This window comes from Corapipo altera, unplaced genomic scaffold (assembly GCF_003945725.1).
Source record: "Corapipo altera isolate COAL_440 unplaced genomic scaffold, ASM394572v1 23b, whole genome shotgun sequence".
Taxonomy (NCBI): Eukaryota; Metazoa; Chordata; class Aves; order Passeriformes; family Pipridae; genus Corapipo; species Corapipo altera.
Genome location: NW_020884885.1, coordinates 7,872,677 through 7,892,592, shown reverse-complemented (window position 1 = coordinate 7,892,592; position 19,916 = coordinate 7,872,677). Strand labels below are relative to the sequence as shown.

At 38.5% G+C, this 19,916-nt stretch overlaps 1 protein-coding gene across 1 annotated transcript in view; it reads right to left on the bottom strand.

Moving 5' to 3' along the window:
* Window positions 1-19,916, bottom strand: part of LTK (leukocyte receptor tyrosine kinase) — a 94,163-nt gene that overhangs the window by 44,071 nt on the left and 30,176 nt on the right. The window contains exons 2-4 of the mRNA XM_027642178.1: window positions 8,283-8,396; window positions 4,200-4,355; window positions 3,338-3,560 (exon numbers count right to left, since the gene is read on the bottom strand). Of these exons, the coding sequence (XP_027497979.1) occupies window positions 3,338-3,560; window positions 4,200-4,355; window positions 8,283-8,396 (493 nt within the window). The remainder of the gene's footprint in view (window positions 1-3,337; window positions 3,561-4,199; window positions 4,356-8,282; window positions 8,397-19,916) is intronic.

Genomic DNA, 19,916 nt, shown 5'->3' with positions numbered 1-19,916 from the left:
ATACGCTTTTTAATTGAAGCAACTCTACTCATTGTTGTCAGTATGCATTAGGCATTTTCTGAGGACACTTACCAGACTACTCTCTTGTCATCTGTACAGCCGGAAAAGTTAAATAACTTTTGTGGATAAAAACAACCACACTAGTAGAAGAGAACTGTCAAAAATAGCAAGTTTCTACAAGTGTCTTGGAAGGTGGTGGAGAATTTTATCACCACCACCCCTCCAAAAAAAGGAGAAGACAAAAAAACTAAGAAATAAAGTTTTGTGAGGTTAGATAACTGAAAACTCATGTGTGCACATGGCTGTGAACTTTTTGTTTTCTGACCTACTAAGATGACCATGGCCAGCGCATTATATTTCAGAATGAAAACAGAATGAAATCACCTTGGCTTATCAACCACAGAAAGGGAAGATACTATCCCTGCTCCAAATGATGCTTTTTTATTTTCACTGCAGTGTGAGGACTTAAGTTGAAAGAAACTAGCTCCTTACTGAAATAGTTTTGGCTGACGACGCTGAAATAATTGCGGTCCGCAACAAACGCAAACATGTGAAACCATTCAAAAACACATAGGACTCAAGAATTTTCAGCTGTAGCTGATTCTGGAACTGTGTGGTAAAGATGAAAAGGTGGGATAAACAAAAGGTGGGATAAACAAAATAGTGAAAATGTAAAAAAAAAAAAAAAAAAAGGTAAAAAGACCTTAGATGTAACCTGAACCTGAACAAGCACCATAATTGCAACCCTGAGAAAGTAAAGACAGCTTTGTGAGCTAAGTGGCAGAAAAAGAAGACTTGGACTTGTAAGCAAGGTTGCAGGTTCTTGATGTTTGAGCTTTATGGGCATAATAAAAAATATAATTTTATATATTTTTTTGTAAATACATAGAATTTCAAACACCTCTCTCCCTGAGCTGGTCTCCCTCTAATGGTAATGACTCAGAAAACCCATAACATAGAGGTGTGGTATATAACAATAAATACTGTCACTTTTTGACGTTGTCCAACTTATTCAGAGGACATGGTGCTGAAGGTCCATCTGTTTCTTTATTCTTTTGGGTATATGTATGAAAAAAAATAGTGGCAGCTTCATTACTACCAATATAATGATCCTAGTAGTTAGTGAGGTGGACAGGACAGCCAGCAACTTTCTCTTACACATATATCTAAGCTTTTGAGAACTGTTTAGCTGATGCATCCTGAAGGAGGAAACATCATCAGGAGAAGATTTCTAGGTCCAGAAAGAGGATAGTTCACTGAAGTAGTCTGGTGCAGCTGAAGTTTATGATGAAATATAGCTTGATCATGGAATTGAGAGGTGACAACAGGGACTGAAGCAGGACTTTCTGGAGTACCCGATTATCTGAAAAAAGTACCACCTAGCATTTTTTCTGTGTCTGATCTCAAGACAATCCCTTAGTGGTAATTGTCAATGCTTACACTACGCACTACACATAGGCACCTATCTCAAGGTTGTCTGCTCATTGTCCTTCTTGTTCTGCTCAAAATTGTGCAGCAGTGTTTGGTTGACACAGAAAAGCTTGTAGAAATTCCACTCCATATGGAAAGACCCTGTAAAGTGACAACACTTCAGGGTGATCTCTTTTCTTAACAACCAATATTATTAAAATCTTAGTCATGGAGAGAATGTTCATTTCAGGCTACCTGCCTAGCAAGAAGCAGCTCAATCACTGTGTTGGAAATAAATTCTGCCCTGCTTGTATGATCAGATTTTTTTTTTCTGAATTGTATCAAGATTTTAAAGAGTTTCCCTGTAATGAGGGGGAAAAGAAAGGGTGTTCGATCTAACATGGTTCCTGTCTGGTTTGTGTCTTTACTATCCCTCCTTTCTATCTTGATTTCAAGCAGGACTTGGTCACCATCCATGTTTAAAATCTGAAGAGTAAACTTTCTGAGCTTACCGGTGTTTCATTTCACCTACTAAGAAAAAGTAATACCAGTGTCTATGCCAACTTCCAGTAAAGCCAACTCCATTCTAATAAAACTAAATGCTGTCACTTTTAGAGAGATGGTAATCTTGATTTCACTTAAAATTGTTTTGCAGTGCTCAAATAAGCTGCTAAACAACATCTATGATCCATTCCAGAGACACTGCAGCAATTGCTAGCAAAGCCTGGTCTGGCCAGCTAGGAGTAGCGAAAGGGTATTTTATGAGTTTACATAGGGGAATGGAGCTGCAGCTGCAGTTGCAGAAGCCTGTCAAATACTCAAAGCAGCAAAGGCAGCTTTGAGTAAGTAAAAACGGATATCAGAAACTAATTCCAGAAAATGCAACAGATTCCCCATTAAATTGGCAAGAAGGTGGGGAAGGAGTAGCCAGGAAGGAACTGAGTAACAGATAAAAGCAAGAGAGGGAGAGAGTCACAGAGAGAGAGAAAGAGATCTGAAAAAAAGTTTTTTAGTCAAACTCTGCTATCTTTGGCTGACTGGGACTCTTGGCTACAGATCTCCGTGGCAGCCTGGGGAGTGCCAAAGAATTCAAAGAAAACAAGAACTGGGATCTAATGCTTAAGTTCTCCATGGGAGTCAGTCAAGTGATGGAAATAAAAAACTCTGTTGTGTGTCTGACCCAGGTTCTTACAAGTTGGATTGAAGCAAAGGAAAAACAAGAACATGGAAAATGGCAAACTTAGATGACACGTGGACTTTTCTCCTTCTTTTCCTGTTGTGATATGTTCTCTTTGCCCATTTCTCCTCCTTACTGCATTCTGCTACACACAGGAATGAAACAGTAAAATGTTGGCAAGATCAAAGGGAATAGAGGACAAGATCTGGGACTTTGGAACTTTCTTTTATTTTCCTTCACCTCTTCTTACCTCTAGCCCCAGTTTTTCCCCTCCCTGAGCTCTACAAATGAAGCAAAAGTGGATGCTTCTGAACCTACTAGAAAGGATGAAATTACTAGAGAGGTAAAATGAACCCCACCCCAACATGAGAACTGTGACCCTTGCAACAATGAATCCTTAGAGATATCAGTCATGGTGCTAAGTCAGTCTTTGGACTGAATGCATTTTACACCTGTAGTTGTATCATCAGTGGGAGAGTTAACCACTCTTCACCCTTCTAAGTATGAGGGAAGAAGAGCGAGACCTAAGCTAGTGTGTTCTTTGGAAAGAGGACACATAAAACCTGAGTCTATTATGGACATTCTCTCAGGAAGCTGTGTGCTTCAGTCCTGAGAGTTCTGCCTTCACTTTCTTCTCTAATAGCAGCAGTGATCTCAAGAAGGGAGAAGACACTGATAAACAGTGGCCTGGAGGAACTCCACTCTATCTTGCAACTCAAAGGCTTAACAGTTGAAAACTGATAGTCTTACCCAGCATTCTCCTCATGGCCAACTCTCAGAGAAATCATTGTATTTTTGTTTGTCTCCACATATCCAATGTCAACTGTGAATCTCTGAAGGAGAGGAACAGCATCCTGTGAACAAATGGCCAGTTCCAGCAAGCAAGAGTCCAAACTCCCAAGCAGGATGGGACTATGCAGGCTGAACTCACATCTATCTGGGAGCCTACTGGTGTTCAGAAGGAAAATGTCCCCTGTGAAGAGAGAAAAACAAAACAAGAGACACACAGTGTGGATGGAAGAGCGATAATAAGAGGAAAATGGATAAGGAGTTTGAAGAAAAGAATCATGAGAATAAAAGGGAAGACTATGCACAAAACCCTAAAAAATAAGAGAGAAAGGAGAATAAAGCAAAAATTAGTGGTTTAGGTAAAGAAGTGATAGAAGAAATGAGAAGAAACCAAACAAAGCAAAGTGAAGACATCTCCAACAAAACAAAAGCCAAAGATTTTGCAAATCAGACAGCAGACCTGGAGCCAGCTCTGGCTTGTAAAGGGTTGAGTTTCCTAAGAAAAATCCAGTTAGTGTAAGCAAAAGTAGCTTATCCCAAAATGGGGAGATACAAAATGAGTTTATAATGGGGCTGCCTGCTTACAGGGTACATACATACACAACTCAGGCAGCATACATGCATTACATGGCTCTTACTGGCTCTTGGGCACTGACAGTACCTTTAGGAGTACTGCACCACAACCAGCACTTTTAAAAGGTGGTGCTTTTAGTTGCATGGACCTGAGGCCTCAGCCTGCTGATTCCTGCTGCTGCCACCCACAGCTGCAACCAGAGCTGGGAGAAAGCAGATATCATTTGAGGGGAACTGTAATGCTGCCTACCTTCAACATCTCCACAGGAGGAACTGTTTTCCAGAAGCAGCTGCTGCCTCTCCTGAGACACCAGGACACCAACGGAAGATAACACCCAGTCCGGTTTTCCAGAACTGTCTGTAGACGTCACCCATGAACAGCTTGAGCCGATGACACAAGAGACTTCTGTTATGAGAAACCAAAGGTTTCACTGAGGCTTACCACAGCTCAAGGGGTAGGGGTAAACACAGACACATGAATGAGCAGACGTACAGTGTATGGGGGTTATATCTCCCAAGAAATGGAAGAGTTGAAGGGAAAAAAGAAAGTTTATCTTGGGCAACAACAACAGAATCTCTCCCACAACAAGTCAAAGTACGTGCCAGAATGAAAAACTAACCTACAAATTCTTCACAGGTATAAGTTAATATCCTCCCGCTGATACCAACAGTGAATTTATATCAGTGGAAGGTCTAGACCAGAAGTACACAAAATCCCAAATGAGAATAATGCCTAGTGCAACAAGGACATTGAAACTGTATGGATTTAGTATTTTGGCAGAGAGAAAGAACTGATACTCGAAGGTCAACCCTGTCTTGAGCTCTAGAAAGAGCTTGACAGTGTCTCAAGCAGAATAGCTGAGCAATGCAAGCTTCACATAATCTTTTATTTTTATCTTTTAAAAACGATCTTGCTTTCCTCCAGCAGGATGGATAAGAACACCCTCTTAACAAACTCCAGAGTCTCTTTGCAGTACTGAAAACACTAGATCATCCTGGCCAGAATTTTTCATAATCAGCATATTATAAGCCAGACAAAAAGTAATTCTCTGTTCTCTCATCAATCTAATACAAACTCCCTGAAGGGATGTTAGCTGCACAAAGCTCTCCCACACAGAGTGGAGCTGAATAGATATCGTAAGCTGATATTAACTTTCATGATATTTATTTTCAGTAGTAATAATAATATTACTGTAATAACTGGCGCATCCCCAGGCCATATAAGAAATAGCAAGAGACTAAACATTCATATTTAGGATCCTGATGTTCTGAGGGTATTCAGACCTTGCAAACATGAATGACATAAAGTTATCCCTTTAGTAGTCCTATTCCTGTGGAAGAGAACAGGCAGGTATGAAGAACAGAGCTAAGGTCACACATATAACAAGTACATGCGATTGTACGGGCAGCACAGGTAGGGTAGAAATAAAAAACGTAAGAGCCTCCAGAAGATTGCCTGTACTTCACCTAAACTTTCAGAAAAAAAGAGGAAACAGAAGCATCTTTTGAGTACAACAGCAAAAGCAGACAAGTTTTCTTATTATTGAAGTTAGTTCTAACTTTGTTTTTACAAAACACCACCCAGTGTACAGGGGTAAGAGAAACATGGATCTTACAGAGTTGCTCCTCATCTCCTCTGCCATTACTTCAGACCCTCTTTAAACCCTTCTGGCCTGTTTGAACTGGAGGTTTCTGACTTTCTCAATCTAACACCTGGGCCAACCATTCAAATATCTTCTCAGCCGAACTCATCAAATGCATACAGCTTAGCAAAGGTCTGCTGCAGTGTTCAGCCTATCATTTTTAAATGGAAGCCACAAGCAGATGAACTGGCAAATTGTGCATGTGTGTGTCTGTGTATGAAATGCCAGATTCCAGCAGGGCATAGGAAGGAAGGCATCAGCCACTCCCATGGTGCTGCTGGATCTAGAGAAAAATGTCTGTGCACAGCTTCAGGCTACGGTTTGATGATCCAGTTAAAACAGCTTTAAGGACTTGAAAAGCTCAGAAACTCCATTGCTGTGTGAGACAAAGCAGAGTCCTGATCCATACCCGCTGTGCTGTTTCAAATTTAATGAAGTTTGACAGGTTAACTTAGTATCCATAGTCTCATTGTGGATACTAATAGTAAAAGTAATATTTTTATCAGATAATTTTCTAGTTGGTCATAAAACCCAGAAAGCAATTTCTCTCACAACAGCATGACAGTGGAAGAGACTTGAGTGAAATCCAGGAAAGAAAAAATTCCTCCTTTCTTTAATAGGCAATTACTTGAAACCAAAACTATTATTTATGACAAAATAATTTCATCAAATCTTATCAATACCTCTGCTTGCAGTAGCAAGGACTGTACCAATGCAGACTTAATTCTTTGAACGTGCCTCACATAACAAGGCAGTTCACAGCTCAGACAGAAGGTGAACACAACTTTACCCCTGAAAAGCACCTACTTCATATACTCTCTAGGCTTTATAAAGCCTATCTGTCACAAGCTGAGGTTGGAGAGGATGTGAATAACTGGAAGAGTCTGAAACAGATTGGGAAAGTTTTGGACATCCAGTAAAAAAACCTACTGTTTTTTCTGTTATTGCATTGTGGTGGAAAGACTGATCAACAAGAAGCTGTTGTTTAACACAAATCACAGAGCTAAAGAGCTGGGTACATTCATGGTCACAGTGAAAGAGAACACTGGAAGATGAAACCACTGACACTGCTGTGTACTACCTTACAGATGTTTCATATCCAGCTTTGTTTAGCACCTATGAACTTGGAGAACAAGTCCAAGTCAGCAAAAAGGAAAAATATGACAGAAATGACAAGGTAAAACTAAGTGTAATAGAGAAATATATCTGTATTACTACAACCAGCAAAGGGCATATCTTAAGACATTACAAAAACGCTCTGAAGAAGTTTAGATTGAAGAAAGCTCATGGGCAGTCCAGGGTATGTCACCAAGGACTTTAAAGAATTTGATACCATCTGCAAGATGGTACTATAAGCACTATTGCCTAGTCAGGCAAGGCTAGGTCACGTAGCCACCTCCTGGGAGGAATATGTGACTTTTCTAGCACCACAGACCTCTCTTTATTGTTCAGCATCTTCATTAACAACCTGAAAAGGGGGCAGAGTGTACCCTCAGCAAGTTTACAGGGGTTACTAAACAGGAGGGTGGAGAGGCTGACATATCATATGGCTGTGCTGCCATTCAGAGCAACCTAGACAGGCTGAGGATCGGGCCAATAGAAACCCCTTGAAGAAAAAGCCAACTCCTGCACCTTGGGAGGTATAACCCCCTGTACCAGGGCCTGACTGGCTGCAAAGCAGTTCTGAAGAGAAGAACTTTGGGGGATGTGGTGGATAGCAAGTTTTCCATGAGCAAGCAACGCACCCTTAGAACAAAGGCAACCAACAGCTTTCTGGGCTGCATTAGAAAGAACATGGTCAGTAGATCAAGAGAGGTGGTTCTTCCTCTCTACTCGGCACTGGTAAGACCATATCTGGAGTACTGTGCTTAGTTCTGGGCTCTTTAGTACAAGAAGGATACAGATTTACAGGAACAAGTCCAGCACAGGTCCACAAAGGAAACTGAGGGACTGGAGCATCTGTCATTAGAGGAGAGGCTGACAGAGCTGGGACTGTTCAGTCTGTAGAATAGAAGGATCAGGGGGATTTTATCACTGTGTACAAACACACTGATGAGAGAGAGTGAAGCGGAAGCCAGGCAATTCTCAGTAGCATCCACCAACAGGACAAGAGGCAACTGATACTTAAAAACCTCACAGTTCACTGTGCTTTTACAATGCCAAGAAAAAGAAAATTCCAGCTGAAAAGGAAACTTCATTCAGTATCAAGAAAGATAGTTTGTTCTACAGTTGTGGGAAAGTAGCTTCACTAATTGGCTTTTATTTTAAGAATTCCCAATCCTAAACCTGGTGAATTTCAGTGTGTTGAATGGAGAAGATTTTATTTTTCTTTCCTTTTTTAACTTTTTTTCTTTTTCTTTTCCTTTTGCTTTTCCTGCTGTGTTGGGGGTGGGGTTTTTTTAGGGTTTGTTTTTTGTTTGTTTTTATTTTTGGGGGGTGTTTGGCTGGTTTTTTGTGGGTTTGTTTGCTTGCTTTGTTTTGTTTGGGTTTGGTTTTATTTAATATGGAAGTAAGGGATTCCCTTAAGTTTACTCTGGTCTTTCTGAGTCATTGTTCCATTTCCAGCCAGAAATACAGTGTCACAGTGTCACAGTTTTCTGGTAAAGGGTGCTTGTGACTGCTGGCATCTATCTTATGCCTAGATTCTGAAGGAGAAATAAGGAGGATGGAGGGAAGAGGACTTGTGGTACCTGGTTTAGAAGGCTGATGCAATGAAACCATCCTATTTTTTATCACAGAGAGCTTCTGAGGTGGATTTGGTGAAGAAGAGTTTTCTTCTTGTGATCCAGAACAGGAGACAACAACTATAACAAAATAAAAAGAACAGGGGATGTGTTTGATGTTTCTATACAAAACTATGCTCCCATATTGTTAAGAATGAACACATTTAACAAAGTTCTATTATATTACTCTCAACCTCATTACAGTTCTTGGTGCAGTACTGTCCTGATGATGCTTCAAAATGGCCCCAACAGTTCCCAGAAACATAACAAAATATTTTACTTATCAACATGTTCCTTATTGTTCTTTACACATTCCCATCTTTATCAGTATATAACCTCTAGACACTGTACATTGTAGTACTACCTGTGTTGCAGTAACAGTACATCTACCTGCCAGCTGACAACTACATCTCTAAAGTATTCAGGTTGGACAGGGTTTTGAGCAACTTGATCTAGTGAAAAAGTTGTCCTTGCCTATGACAGGGTGGTTGGACCGCTAAACTTTAAAGGCCTCTTCTGACCCAAACCATTCCATGATTCTGTGATTAGAAAAAGGGTTCACCTGTAAAACATATGCTATCTATACAATACATGACATGGATTTATCAGCAATCTTTTGGGAGGACGTACATAAGACCTTTCATCTTCACCACATGAGAACACCCCATCCGAAACTAACACTAATAAAACCTTTACATCACTGCACACAACCAGGAAACAATTTTCTTTCTTACTGCCAGGTAAGAAGGCTGTTTTTTTCAAAGGAATCAAGTAACTTTCCTCTATCTGTTATATAGTAATATGTACTCTCTCCAATACCCTTCTTATTAATCCCCCTGCACTGCTCTATCTCAGGGATTCCTTTGTCATGAATCTATAAAAACCTCCATTAGTAACTGTGATATTTGATCATAATTATGGCATCAATTTACACGCAGTTGTGTATTTTTATTCATATAAAAATGTAGAATCCTGATGCAAAGTTTGGTTGTGCTGGAGAAAAAGACCAAAATCTCAGAAGATAGGTTATAGAAACTATTCTCTACTTCACCAATATGAATAGTAGATCCAGCATGCTAAGATTAGCTAGTTTAAATGGAGGCATACTTCTGAATCATCTTTGTTATTCAAAGTAAAACAAATGTATCAAAATTACTATCTATTTCAGTCAATTAAACATTCATGCATGAAAATGCTGTATCCTTCCATCTTCTATTATATTATTAAAGACAGTCATTCAGGGGGTTCCAGGGAAGGGTAACTTTTGAACAGAATAGCATTTTGCTGGAGCAGACACATGCTGTACTGATGACAGATTTGGAGCCTCCACAGACCCACTGCCAAACACCACATTTTTCCCTGCCCCTATTTTCAAATATGTAGGGACATAATTGTTGGAAAATTTGATTCTACACTGCACATAAGACATGAACACTACCCTGATAAGTAAGGTATCTTCAATACTAGAATTAAATCCTCAAAAATAATGAGCCAGCCTTATGAAAGGGTTGCCTTATGAATAATCCATGCTAATAATCAACCATATATTGCCAATAAATCTAATTTACCATATTAAAAGAAATTCAGCTGCAGAAAAGAGAAGAATTTGACAACTGAAATCTGCTCCTCCCAACTTTTGCTCTGTGCCTGTTGAGATGTTGCTCAGTTCTGTATCTCCCGATCTTTGTTAACCACTGCTGTAGCTTCAGTATTTACTTCCCTCAGGGCTTTCTGTAAAGTCTGTTCCAACCACTCGATCTCCTCACACACTCCAAGCTGCTTGTGTATTTTGGGACCCACAAAACATAGTACATTCATAGCAGAAGTTCTGCTGGAGACATTCCTCCTCATAAAACTAAATCAAAATATTTGACTTTCACATCCATTACAAACACCTTCTGGATGTTTCTCTTCTTTCTCATTAGCAAGCACAAGGTCCACTGGCAGATTACCATGAACAGAACCCTAAGTTACTTGCAACATGAATTTACTCCTTTAGTGTGGAAAAAATCTCCACTACCATTGGTGATGGTTGAGACAAACAAGGTACAAAACAACAAAAACATCCTATTTAATTTTGGCAAAAAACAAAAAAGGATTCATTATAATGCATGTAACAACTCTATTCGCTCTGGGAAGATGCCACTTAAGAAACTGGGCATATGAGAGGAAGGAAAGGCAGTCATTACAGCTGAGTTCACTGACAAATGAAATATACTTGGACAGAAGACTCTAGACTCAGTGATAGGTAAGGAATTTGTTCATATGCACCCACAAAAACATTCACCCATTCATTTATTTCCTCATAGCAAAGAATTTTTGGCTATAGAGGAGCAGAAGAGGACTCACAGTAGCAGCTTGGAAGCACTCCAGTCCAGCCTACACTCTTACTTTATATCTCAGTTATTTTTCTCTCTCACTCATTCAACCTCTTTTATTGAACTGAAAATCTAGTGCACATAATCTCTAAAAGAAACTGGGACCTGCAGAGGTGCTTCTGATAATCCTTTCACACATTTATATGTAATTTTTGTATTATATGAATCCTCAGCTTTAAACAAATAATAAAGACTATTGCTTTTCAACTCCATGACTTCTCTATATTGATCAGCAAAGGAAAATTATATAAGTGAAAAGAAATATAAGATGGAAAGGAGGGAGATTCATGATTTAACATAAGGAACATAAAATGATCAGGAAGAAACAGTGAGTATAACATATTCAACTGTCGCAGCAAAAAATATGGGATCTTTTAACAGCACAGCACAAATCCATCTCTTTTTCAGTAATATCAGAAGCCTCCAGCACTGAGAACGCAATTCCATTTCTTTTACTATCTCAGAGGGAAAAAAAAGCACTAAGATGCCTGGAGGGCTGATTTTTTTCCTGAATCCTGATGTTACTTTGCAGAAGAGAAGAAAATAACAGAAAATACTTATAGAACTCATGATGGGAAATCAATTCCTGGTCAGCCAAGACATCTTCCTGACAAAATAGGAATTTCCTTTAGAGCATTTTCTAGTGGTTTTGCCCATCTAATATCAAAATAGCAACTCAGTATTTCTCACTGCTTCTCTGAGAAGGATAAACTAATGTACAGGGTAATAGGTCTGACTGTCAGGAAGTCAGACTAAGCAAACAGAAGACTCTTTGTCTACTACCTATCCAAGTATTTTTCAACGACTACTAAACCTTCCACTTTCAGCTCAATAAATAATCTCTCTCCTTCATCTCTCTCCTTACGGCTTTAAGTTACTGACCTTTCACCTTGAAAATGTCACTGTGATCTCCTGCTGCTCACTATTAGACTCTTTTATTCTTTGCTCATTAGTTGGTTCACCTCCATGTCCCTTGCTTATTTCATCACTCATATTGTACTCTGTCTGGATAGATTGCGGGTAATGGTCGAAAGGGGAACAACACAATCAAATTCAGTTTTGCCAAAGCTTATTAAATAAGGTGATATTGCAGGATTTTCCCAGAGCCCTCTCCAGTTTTTCAGGGAAAAAGGCAGAAAGGCAAACATCAGTGCACACTAATGTCATAGTATGCAGAATGACTATTCTGCTCCCTCCTGAGATCTCCCTGTTCATTCATGCAACAATCTCATTGGTCATTTTGGTCAAAAAAAATATTTTAATCGATCATTTACCTTGACATCAGGTCTCTCTGTGGCATATTTCATTCCAGAACAGGTATTCCTACCTTCAATATCTGTAGTATTTCCCTTTGAGATGTTTAGTTTTATTGCATTGATGAGTTGATCTCAGCCTTATTTTTTCCTACCTTAAGTTATCAGCAGATCAGTACAGTTTTAATGTTGTCTTCTGACTTACTGTTAAACTACTAAATAGAATATAACCCAGAATTTACCCTTACAGGAAACATAGTCAGAGTTAATTGACAACAATTCCCACAATGATTCCTATTTATATTTTTATTTTTAACCTACATGGAACATAATGATTTGTATCAGGCGCTCACTAAAGTACATATGTAGAGTTATCAATTTAAGAACATTTCTTGAGTTGAAATGTCCACACTATAACTTTTATCGAACTGGTAAACTCACTTAAAAAATGACACTGCAACAAGAAGTCTTTTCAAATAAGATCTTTAGATTAACAAGTGATTATAAACCCTTTTCTAGTTCTTTGATCCTATGTCAAATACTCTGTTGTTTTTACTCAGACTGATGTTAAGGCAGCAACCTTTGTATTACCAAACAGTCTTATTTGCAGGAGTATGGCAAATGTAATTAAGTACAGTTATACAACATGTTCCATTTACCCCTTTCAAATACTGCTGCAGTATTAACTTTCTTCCAGTTCCCCAGAATTTCCTCAGCATCCTGACACTTATTGCAAAATTTCAACATGGATGTCTCTCAAAGTTCCTTAACTAGTTCTTTTAAAATTCTTGAACGCAAACTTTCTTGGCTAGTTGTTTTACAAAGTAGGCATTCTAATAACTGCTCTCTCACAGCACTTTTGGGTTGTTAAGAAAGCTATTGCATTGTTTCTATGTGACAGTGAAAAATCTATTGCTTGATTTATTTTTTTCTTAGAAGACAAATATTTATTGAAGAGTTTCTTTTTGTCTCTATTATTAAGAAACCTACCACAGATTTCTGTGACAGATTCATATCATTGCTAAGATATTTTTGCTACTAATGCACTTGGAAAATTTCCTTAGGCTTCCTGCTGATTTCTTCTTAATTTCTTTTGCTTTCTTTATCTATTGCTAAACTTTCAACTTTTCAACTTCTTTTTACTGGAAGTAATGTCATATTTTTGTAATTTTTAATAGCGTAGTATTCCCTTTCAGCTATTGGTTTGTGTCTTTCTAGCTTTTTACACAAAGAACTAAATTATTATCTGAATTTTTTATCCACAGATTTTCTTTCAACTGAGTTAGTGTGACACTGTTTTTAAATTCTGGGAGATATACAACTTCTGGAAGTACCAAGATATAGCACTTTGAAAGTTATTTATTTATTAAAGTCCATTTATTTGAATGTCTAAGCTGAAGTACATATCACACCGTTTCCAATTTTTATTCTGTTTCAAAGAAAGGTGTATTCAAGCACAAGCACTTCCACCTGTGGAACATCCGAGTTTAGTTCTGAGCTCAGTTCTTACCTCAATTATTTATTTGCTGAAAATGGATGTAAAACATTGTCCTAATAAGTGCTATGAGGATTTGGATTCAGATATTGTCATCTACTTAATATTTGCAAATATACTCTCATGCTAGCAGAATGAAACCACCAGTACGACACCTGTGTTGAAAGCTTTACACACCCCCCCACACCCACACGGCTTTTTTTTCTCCCCTTACACACAACAGGCTACTTAGTATTTTAGCTGGATTAGATCTTTAGCTGGATTTGACAGTCTGTAGCAGTCATCAGCAAACACATCAACATTTATTTTAGGTATTAATTGTCCTTCAAGATCATTTTGCTCAATAGTTGCGGAAAGAGGCAATGTCATTACTGTCATTGCTGTACAATGCTGTTCCAAACCTACCTCTGACATTCGATTCCAGTCACAGGAATCCTCCCTCCTAGTCTGAGAAATTCCAGGTTTAGAAATTAGCAATTGCATTCCATTGCTACTTGCTTATTAGCCAGTCTTATCAAGTTGGCATTAGGCAGTTGAAGAACTCTTTCAGTCCTTGGTGCCTTGATTAATTGTATTCTCAACACCTTGACTCTCTGCTAAACAAGTGTTTTTATTCCTCACTTTTCAGTAATTTCCCTTGGTTGCTAGTTTAACACCACCTGAAAAGGTCTGGCCTAACAAGTCTAGAAGGTCACTTCTCCTCTAGTGAGTTGGAGGCCAGTCAAACCATACGGTCTCTTTTCACCAGAGAATATAGACATGCATTTCATTGACCCAAGTCTTACACAACTTACCTGCCTAGCAGAATACTTATAGACTTGTTTGTTTCTTTGACTTCCTATACTGTTTTATATGCAGAACATGAATGACACCTAAGAACATACCTTCTTTGGCACCATAACAAGATTTTCAAGAGTTAGTTGTATTCTGAAAAACTAAACCCAGTCATTTATGCTAGTACAGACTATCTGTGGTAGTGTGCGCTAATTTACTTCAAAGAACATCAACCAGATGTTGCAATCCCATCTGGTATCCCATCCACCAGAGACAGAATGCCACCTCCTTGACCACCTGCTGACAAGAATCTTCTTGAAGGGCGGTAATGGATCACTCTGAAGAGGTTTCCACAACCAGCAACTCCCTGTTATAATACTCGCTTGGATTGCCAAAGATCGTCTGCAGTTTCCATGACATACTGAATGACTAGACATTTCTGATTGTACAAAATTCCTACAGTCCTCTCTCCTGCTGCTCACAGCATGCCTGCTTCCTGACTGCCTCCAGTTACACAAAGTGCTGCTTTGTCTCTCATTTCCTCGCCTTCTTTTTTTGCTCTCTCAGTGGCCAGTTCCTTCCCTGGATAGTGATGTTTCCTGAATCGTTTTGTGCAATCACTCTTAATCCTCCCCAAAGCTTTGCAGAGTGCATACTCAACCTTTCATGCATCGAATACTTGTTTCTAATAAAATCACCATGCTTCACTTAAAAATTAAAGACTCGTTAAGCTCTGGCACTAAGTACAGTACATTGCAGGTTTCCATCCCTGTGCTACAGCAACTGGATAGAACTCACACAAAAATAAGTTTTGCCCATGCCATCTGTATTTTTCTCACAAACCTCACCTATTGGATAAGATACAAGATGGAATTCTTGGGTCCTCCTCTTGATACTACTTCCCTAACTTGGCATATTGCTTTTGAATAGCAACTTGCTAATTATGACCTCTTATTCAGTTTTCAGTGTACATCTACACCTACTGAAATAGATCTGAATTATTATTTTAAGTCCATTTGACAAACTGAATGCCAAAAACACTTCTTGAAATCCAAAAATATGCCATCTACTTCATCCTCCTAATTTGCTAATTATGTAGTGTACACATGCACATACTTGTGTGCATATATTGTCACAGTAACTTAGAAAGATTTCACTTTTTATAGCACAGCTTCTCAATACTCACATGTCTATTTTTATAATACTATCTGCTTACTACTCACAAATAATAAGGGCTAGGTTTTGCATTGTGTCTCACCTCTCTTAAGGCTGCCTGGAATCGATCATATGGTGCACAACAGTTCAAAGGCTTTCCAAGGACCTTTAAGATGTACTGTTTGGGGGAACTCCATTCTACTCCAGTTTTTACTTTCTCTTCCCTTTTCAGACTGGAGTGATTGCTAGAAGAGGCACCTACTGCACTTCTGCTGGCTGTGTACAGTCATGATACTGACAGTTATCACAGGCTGTACCAATGTTTGTTCTGAATAAGAAGGATTTGTCCATATGACCTACAACTTCAATGGCAATGAAATTTTGGGTTTCTTGGTAGAATTTCATTGGTCTGAGCTATAGCCTTGCATCTGAAAGTTGGCCATTCCTGGGGTGACAGAATGTAAAAAACACACTTCATCTGAGACAGCAGAATTCCTGAATTCTTAATCTGGAACATTTTCTCCCCTTCCTCCTCCACTTGCTCTAATGGGGAAATAAAAATACAAAATAATTTAAGAGAGGCATAACTGCTTAGATCTTCTTAGGTTCCTAAAGACTGGCCAAAACAGTAGTGGGAAAAAGAAGAAAAGTAAAAAAAAATAATCAAAAGTGTTAAGTGAATCAAAAAGTGAACAAAAAAAGTTTTTTTTGATTCTTCAGAACCTTTTCTCTTGTCTTTAAACCTCAAAACACTTTTTTATTTTTCTGCAATATAAAAAACATCCATTCTAAAGAAAATTTTTCCTCTGTCATTAGTTAATTTTTTTAGATATTTCAATCTAGTTTACAGTCAGACCACACTGTCTCTTGCCAAAACCACAAGGATGACGAGTTGGGGAGATGAAGGATGCAAGCCTTTCAAATTGGCTTTGCAATTAGAGAAATGGGATGTGAGATTGCACCCTAAGATACCTGTTTCACAACAAATTGCCAAAGAACCATCATCCTAGAGGGAACATAACTTGGATGTCTGGCTTACATTAGGTGTATAAAACTGAGATTAATAAAATTTAGGAAATGTGTCCAACTCTTAATAGGTGCTTTCAAGCAGCTACAAAGAAGAACCAAGAATACTGGATGGAAATACATTTTGTCTTCCAAGGGAACAGCACTTCAAAACTGTTGTGTCTTTCACATAAATTTAGAGTAAGAAGTATAATTGTTTTATTCCTTTAGAACAGCACTCTTCAGAGGGTTTTTCAACTGCAGTTTAAAAGGAGATGTGTATGTGTGAATTCACCATGCGGATGTGACAGGCATAATTAGTCACAAGAGAAGGTGAAGGAAAACATAAAGCTTGTAGATGCAGAGACAGTTAGAAAGCTAAAGAGAAGTACTCTCTCACAAGATTACCCAAAGCTTCACTTCCTGCTGATGACTGCAAATGCTGAACAGTGTCCATTTTCTCATGGCATGTCTTTATATGAAAATGTCAGTTCCTAGTATTAATAGGAAATACCAATATCTTCCAAATATGTGGAAACTATTATAGCATTTTATTAAGGTTGAAACATGTCATCTTTACTCTGTAATCTACTCTGAGTTCTGAGTTTGTAACATCAAAGCAGTAAAATGATGTAATACCTAGCTGAAGAAAAATACTTTCATGCTCTCAAAACAGACTGTTTGCCATACTGAATGACTCATTTTTATTAAGTCAAAGCATGAATTTGGAACAATTTGGTTTGTGAAAAATGTTAAGATTTTGAGTCTCCATCATGATTAGAAATGGAAGAAGACTTCTAAAATCAGTTTCCCGTGAGACAGAATATCTAGTTTCCATCAAACTCACATGCTAAGATGCTAAAAAAACTTCCATAAATTGTCCAGAGCAACCAATAAAATTAGGTGAAAGAGAAATGGGATACATAATTACTGGACAGCTGCCTATGGGAAATGCTCAGCTATCAGCTTCAGGATGCTTCTGCATTTTGTGGCCTGTGTCCCCACTCTATAGCTTCCACATAACAGCAATGCAACATTCTGCAGCAAGAGAGGAATTGTGTGCCAGCAAGAAGTGAAAAGAAATTGAATTTTCAGATTCACGTTTTGATTGAATTATTACAATTAATATGGAATTGATCCTGTAGAATTCAATTTAGCAAAAGAAAATTATTTTCAATTACTTGATTTCACAAACATAAGTGGAGAGGACAAAGGTGACTTTCAGCTGTCCTTGAGCTGTCTTGATCTTTGAGATTACTTTATGTCCCTTTCCATCCTTGTTTGACTAGTAAGAGCCTTAGAAATGCTCTAAATCTATGCACTGCTCCAAGAATCCCTCAGGGGCTGCTCTGCTCTCAAAGGCTATCCAAGCACAAAGGCACATTTCCTGCATTTCTTTTTCCTTGATCTACTTTTGTCACAAGGATGACTGCCAACAGCTCTTCATCCTATAAGGATTCCCCTTTGAGTGCTTAACCCCTGCATAGCAGAGTAAGTCAGCTGTAAGGATGCTCCATACATCATTAAAAGCAGTCTTTTTTAGATACACACCTTTCTCTGGTAACTCCTTCCAGGAAGGAACAGAGGTTTTCAGGGCACAGCATTGTGTAGCAGAGACACTACTCAGGAGCACGATTTCCATTCCTGTCCTGCTATTAACCCTCTGAGTCACTGTGTATAACAACACAAATGATGGGATCAACCTCCTGGGGAAGGTGCTTTTAGCAAAACAAAGGAAACTGTGGTGCAAAGACTTGATTACTGTAGCCTTATAAATGCTCCTGGTTCGCCTGGAGAAGGAAGAACTATCACAGCCAGCACTAATCCTTCTCCAGGGTTTTTGGCCATCAACTCCTACAAGTTTTTCTCCAACATTCAACTTCTGATGAATCTGTTTTGAGATCATTGAGGGATCAGAAACTAAACTGTACATGGTAGGTAATTCCATCCTTTTGCAACTTCATATCAGAAACAGTGACATCTCCTAGTTTCATTAAAACCTACTAAAATCCACTCTCTGCTGAAAAGCACATGGCTACCAGTAAATTCTGCAGCACTGAGAGGGTACTAGTAACAGAAGAAAAATGCCTAAAAACTTGCATGCTCCCAGATGGTTCCCATGTTAATACTCAAAAGTTCCATGCATAGACTGCACACAAAGTGCTTCTCTGCAGTTCTGCTTTGCAGAGGGCATATGCAGTTGGGCACTGTGCCCTCACATACAAATGTAATGTTCACATACACAAAGTCATTTGCACAAGTCTGCCCAGCAGTGAAACAAGAAAAATAATTAATCTCTTTTTAACAATGAGAATACACTCAGATATTAAATTAAATAGAAGGTATACAAACCCATTTCCTTTGACCATACCAATCTTTAAGAATATTGTTTGGCCATTTCCTGCTATTGGGCATACTGTGTTTTCTCTTCTAAACCACAAAATATTCCTTATGGAATCAGTAGTAATCATATAACACTGAACTTACTCTAGCTCCTTTGTGTTCATCACCCTTACTAATGACTGATGGCTTTATTAAAAAAAAAATAAGCTCTCCTTACTTGTATCTATAGCTTTTAAATGACTCTCCTCTCTGTTTCCTTTTAATGAGAAGTAAAGAGGGAAGAAGAAGGAAGAGTTACATCGTCCCTATAGAAAGACAAAAGACTGAAAGAGCTGCTAGTTAGTTGCTTCTACTCATCTCTTTATCTCTTCAGAGACTGCCCCAGAGATGACTTCCATCCCAACACTAGGAGGAACAAGGGGTTAGGAAAGGTCTAAATAAATCTATCGAAAAGATAACTCATAGGTATTGCAGATTCATCATTAGACAAATTACTACATAGGCCCCAAAAACCACTTCCTGACTCAAAGCAACTTTAAAAAGAAAATAAATAAACAACCCATACACCCACATACGATTTGAGCAGAGGGGCTAACAAAGAGCAAGGAGAAGCAGTGGTATCAGCTATTTGATTTTTTTCCTAGGAGACTGTAGAAAATGCTGTTAAATTATCAATTCTATAAGGACACCTACATAGCTACATCTAATGTTGAGCTGGTACCTGAAGAGCCTCTGTAAAGAAGGCAAAATTCTTGCAACAGGAAAAGCTCCCGGTTCTTGTCCTCCTAGTGTGGAAATGTAGTCTGGTGTCAGAAGCGCAATGTGTGATTTAAAGTACCGATCTGAGTAGAAAAGTGTAAGAAAGAGAATCAAAACTCTTATTCTAACATAGCACAAATATACCTGATGAAAAAAAAGCATCCAGCAGAGGAGTGGGTAGTAGGTACAGAGCATAGGGTGTAGAATGAGAGAGGTGCTAGAACAGGGATATTCCTGGTTGTCTTTGGTCTGATGCTGGTATAGATCCATTCAGAAATGGTACCTATTATTACAAGCTACTACCATTAATGTTTCTTCTGAAGCAGAGTTTCACACTAACAACAGAGCAAAACACTGTAAACTGCATTTGGATTATTGTAGTTATGGCTACTATGGTCATTTTGATTAATTAATTTGAGAATAAAATTCAAATGTACCA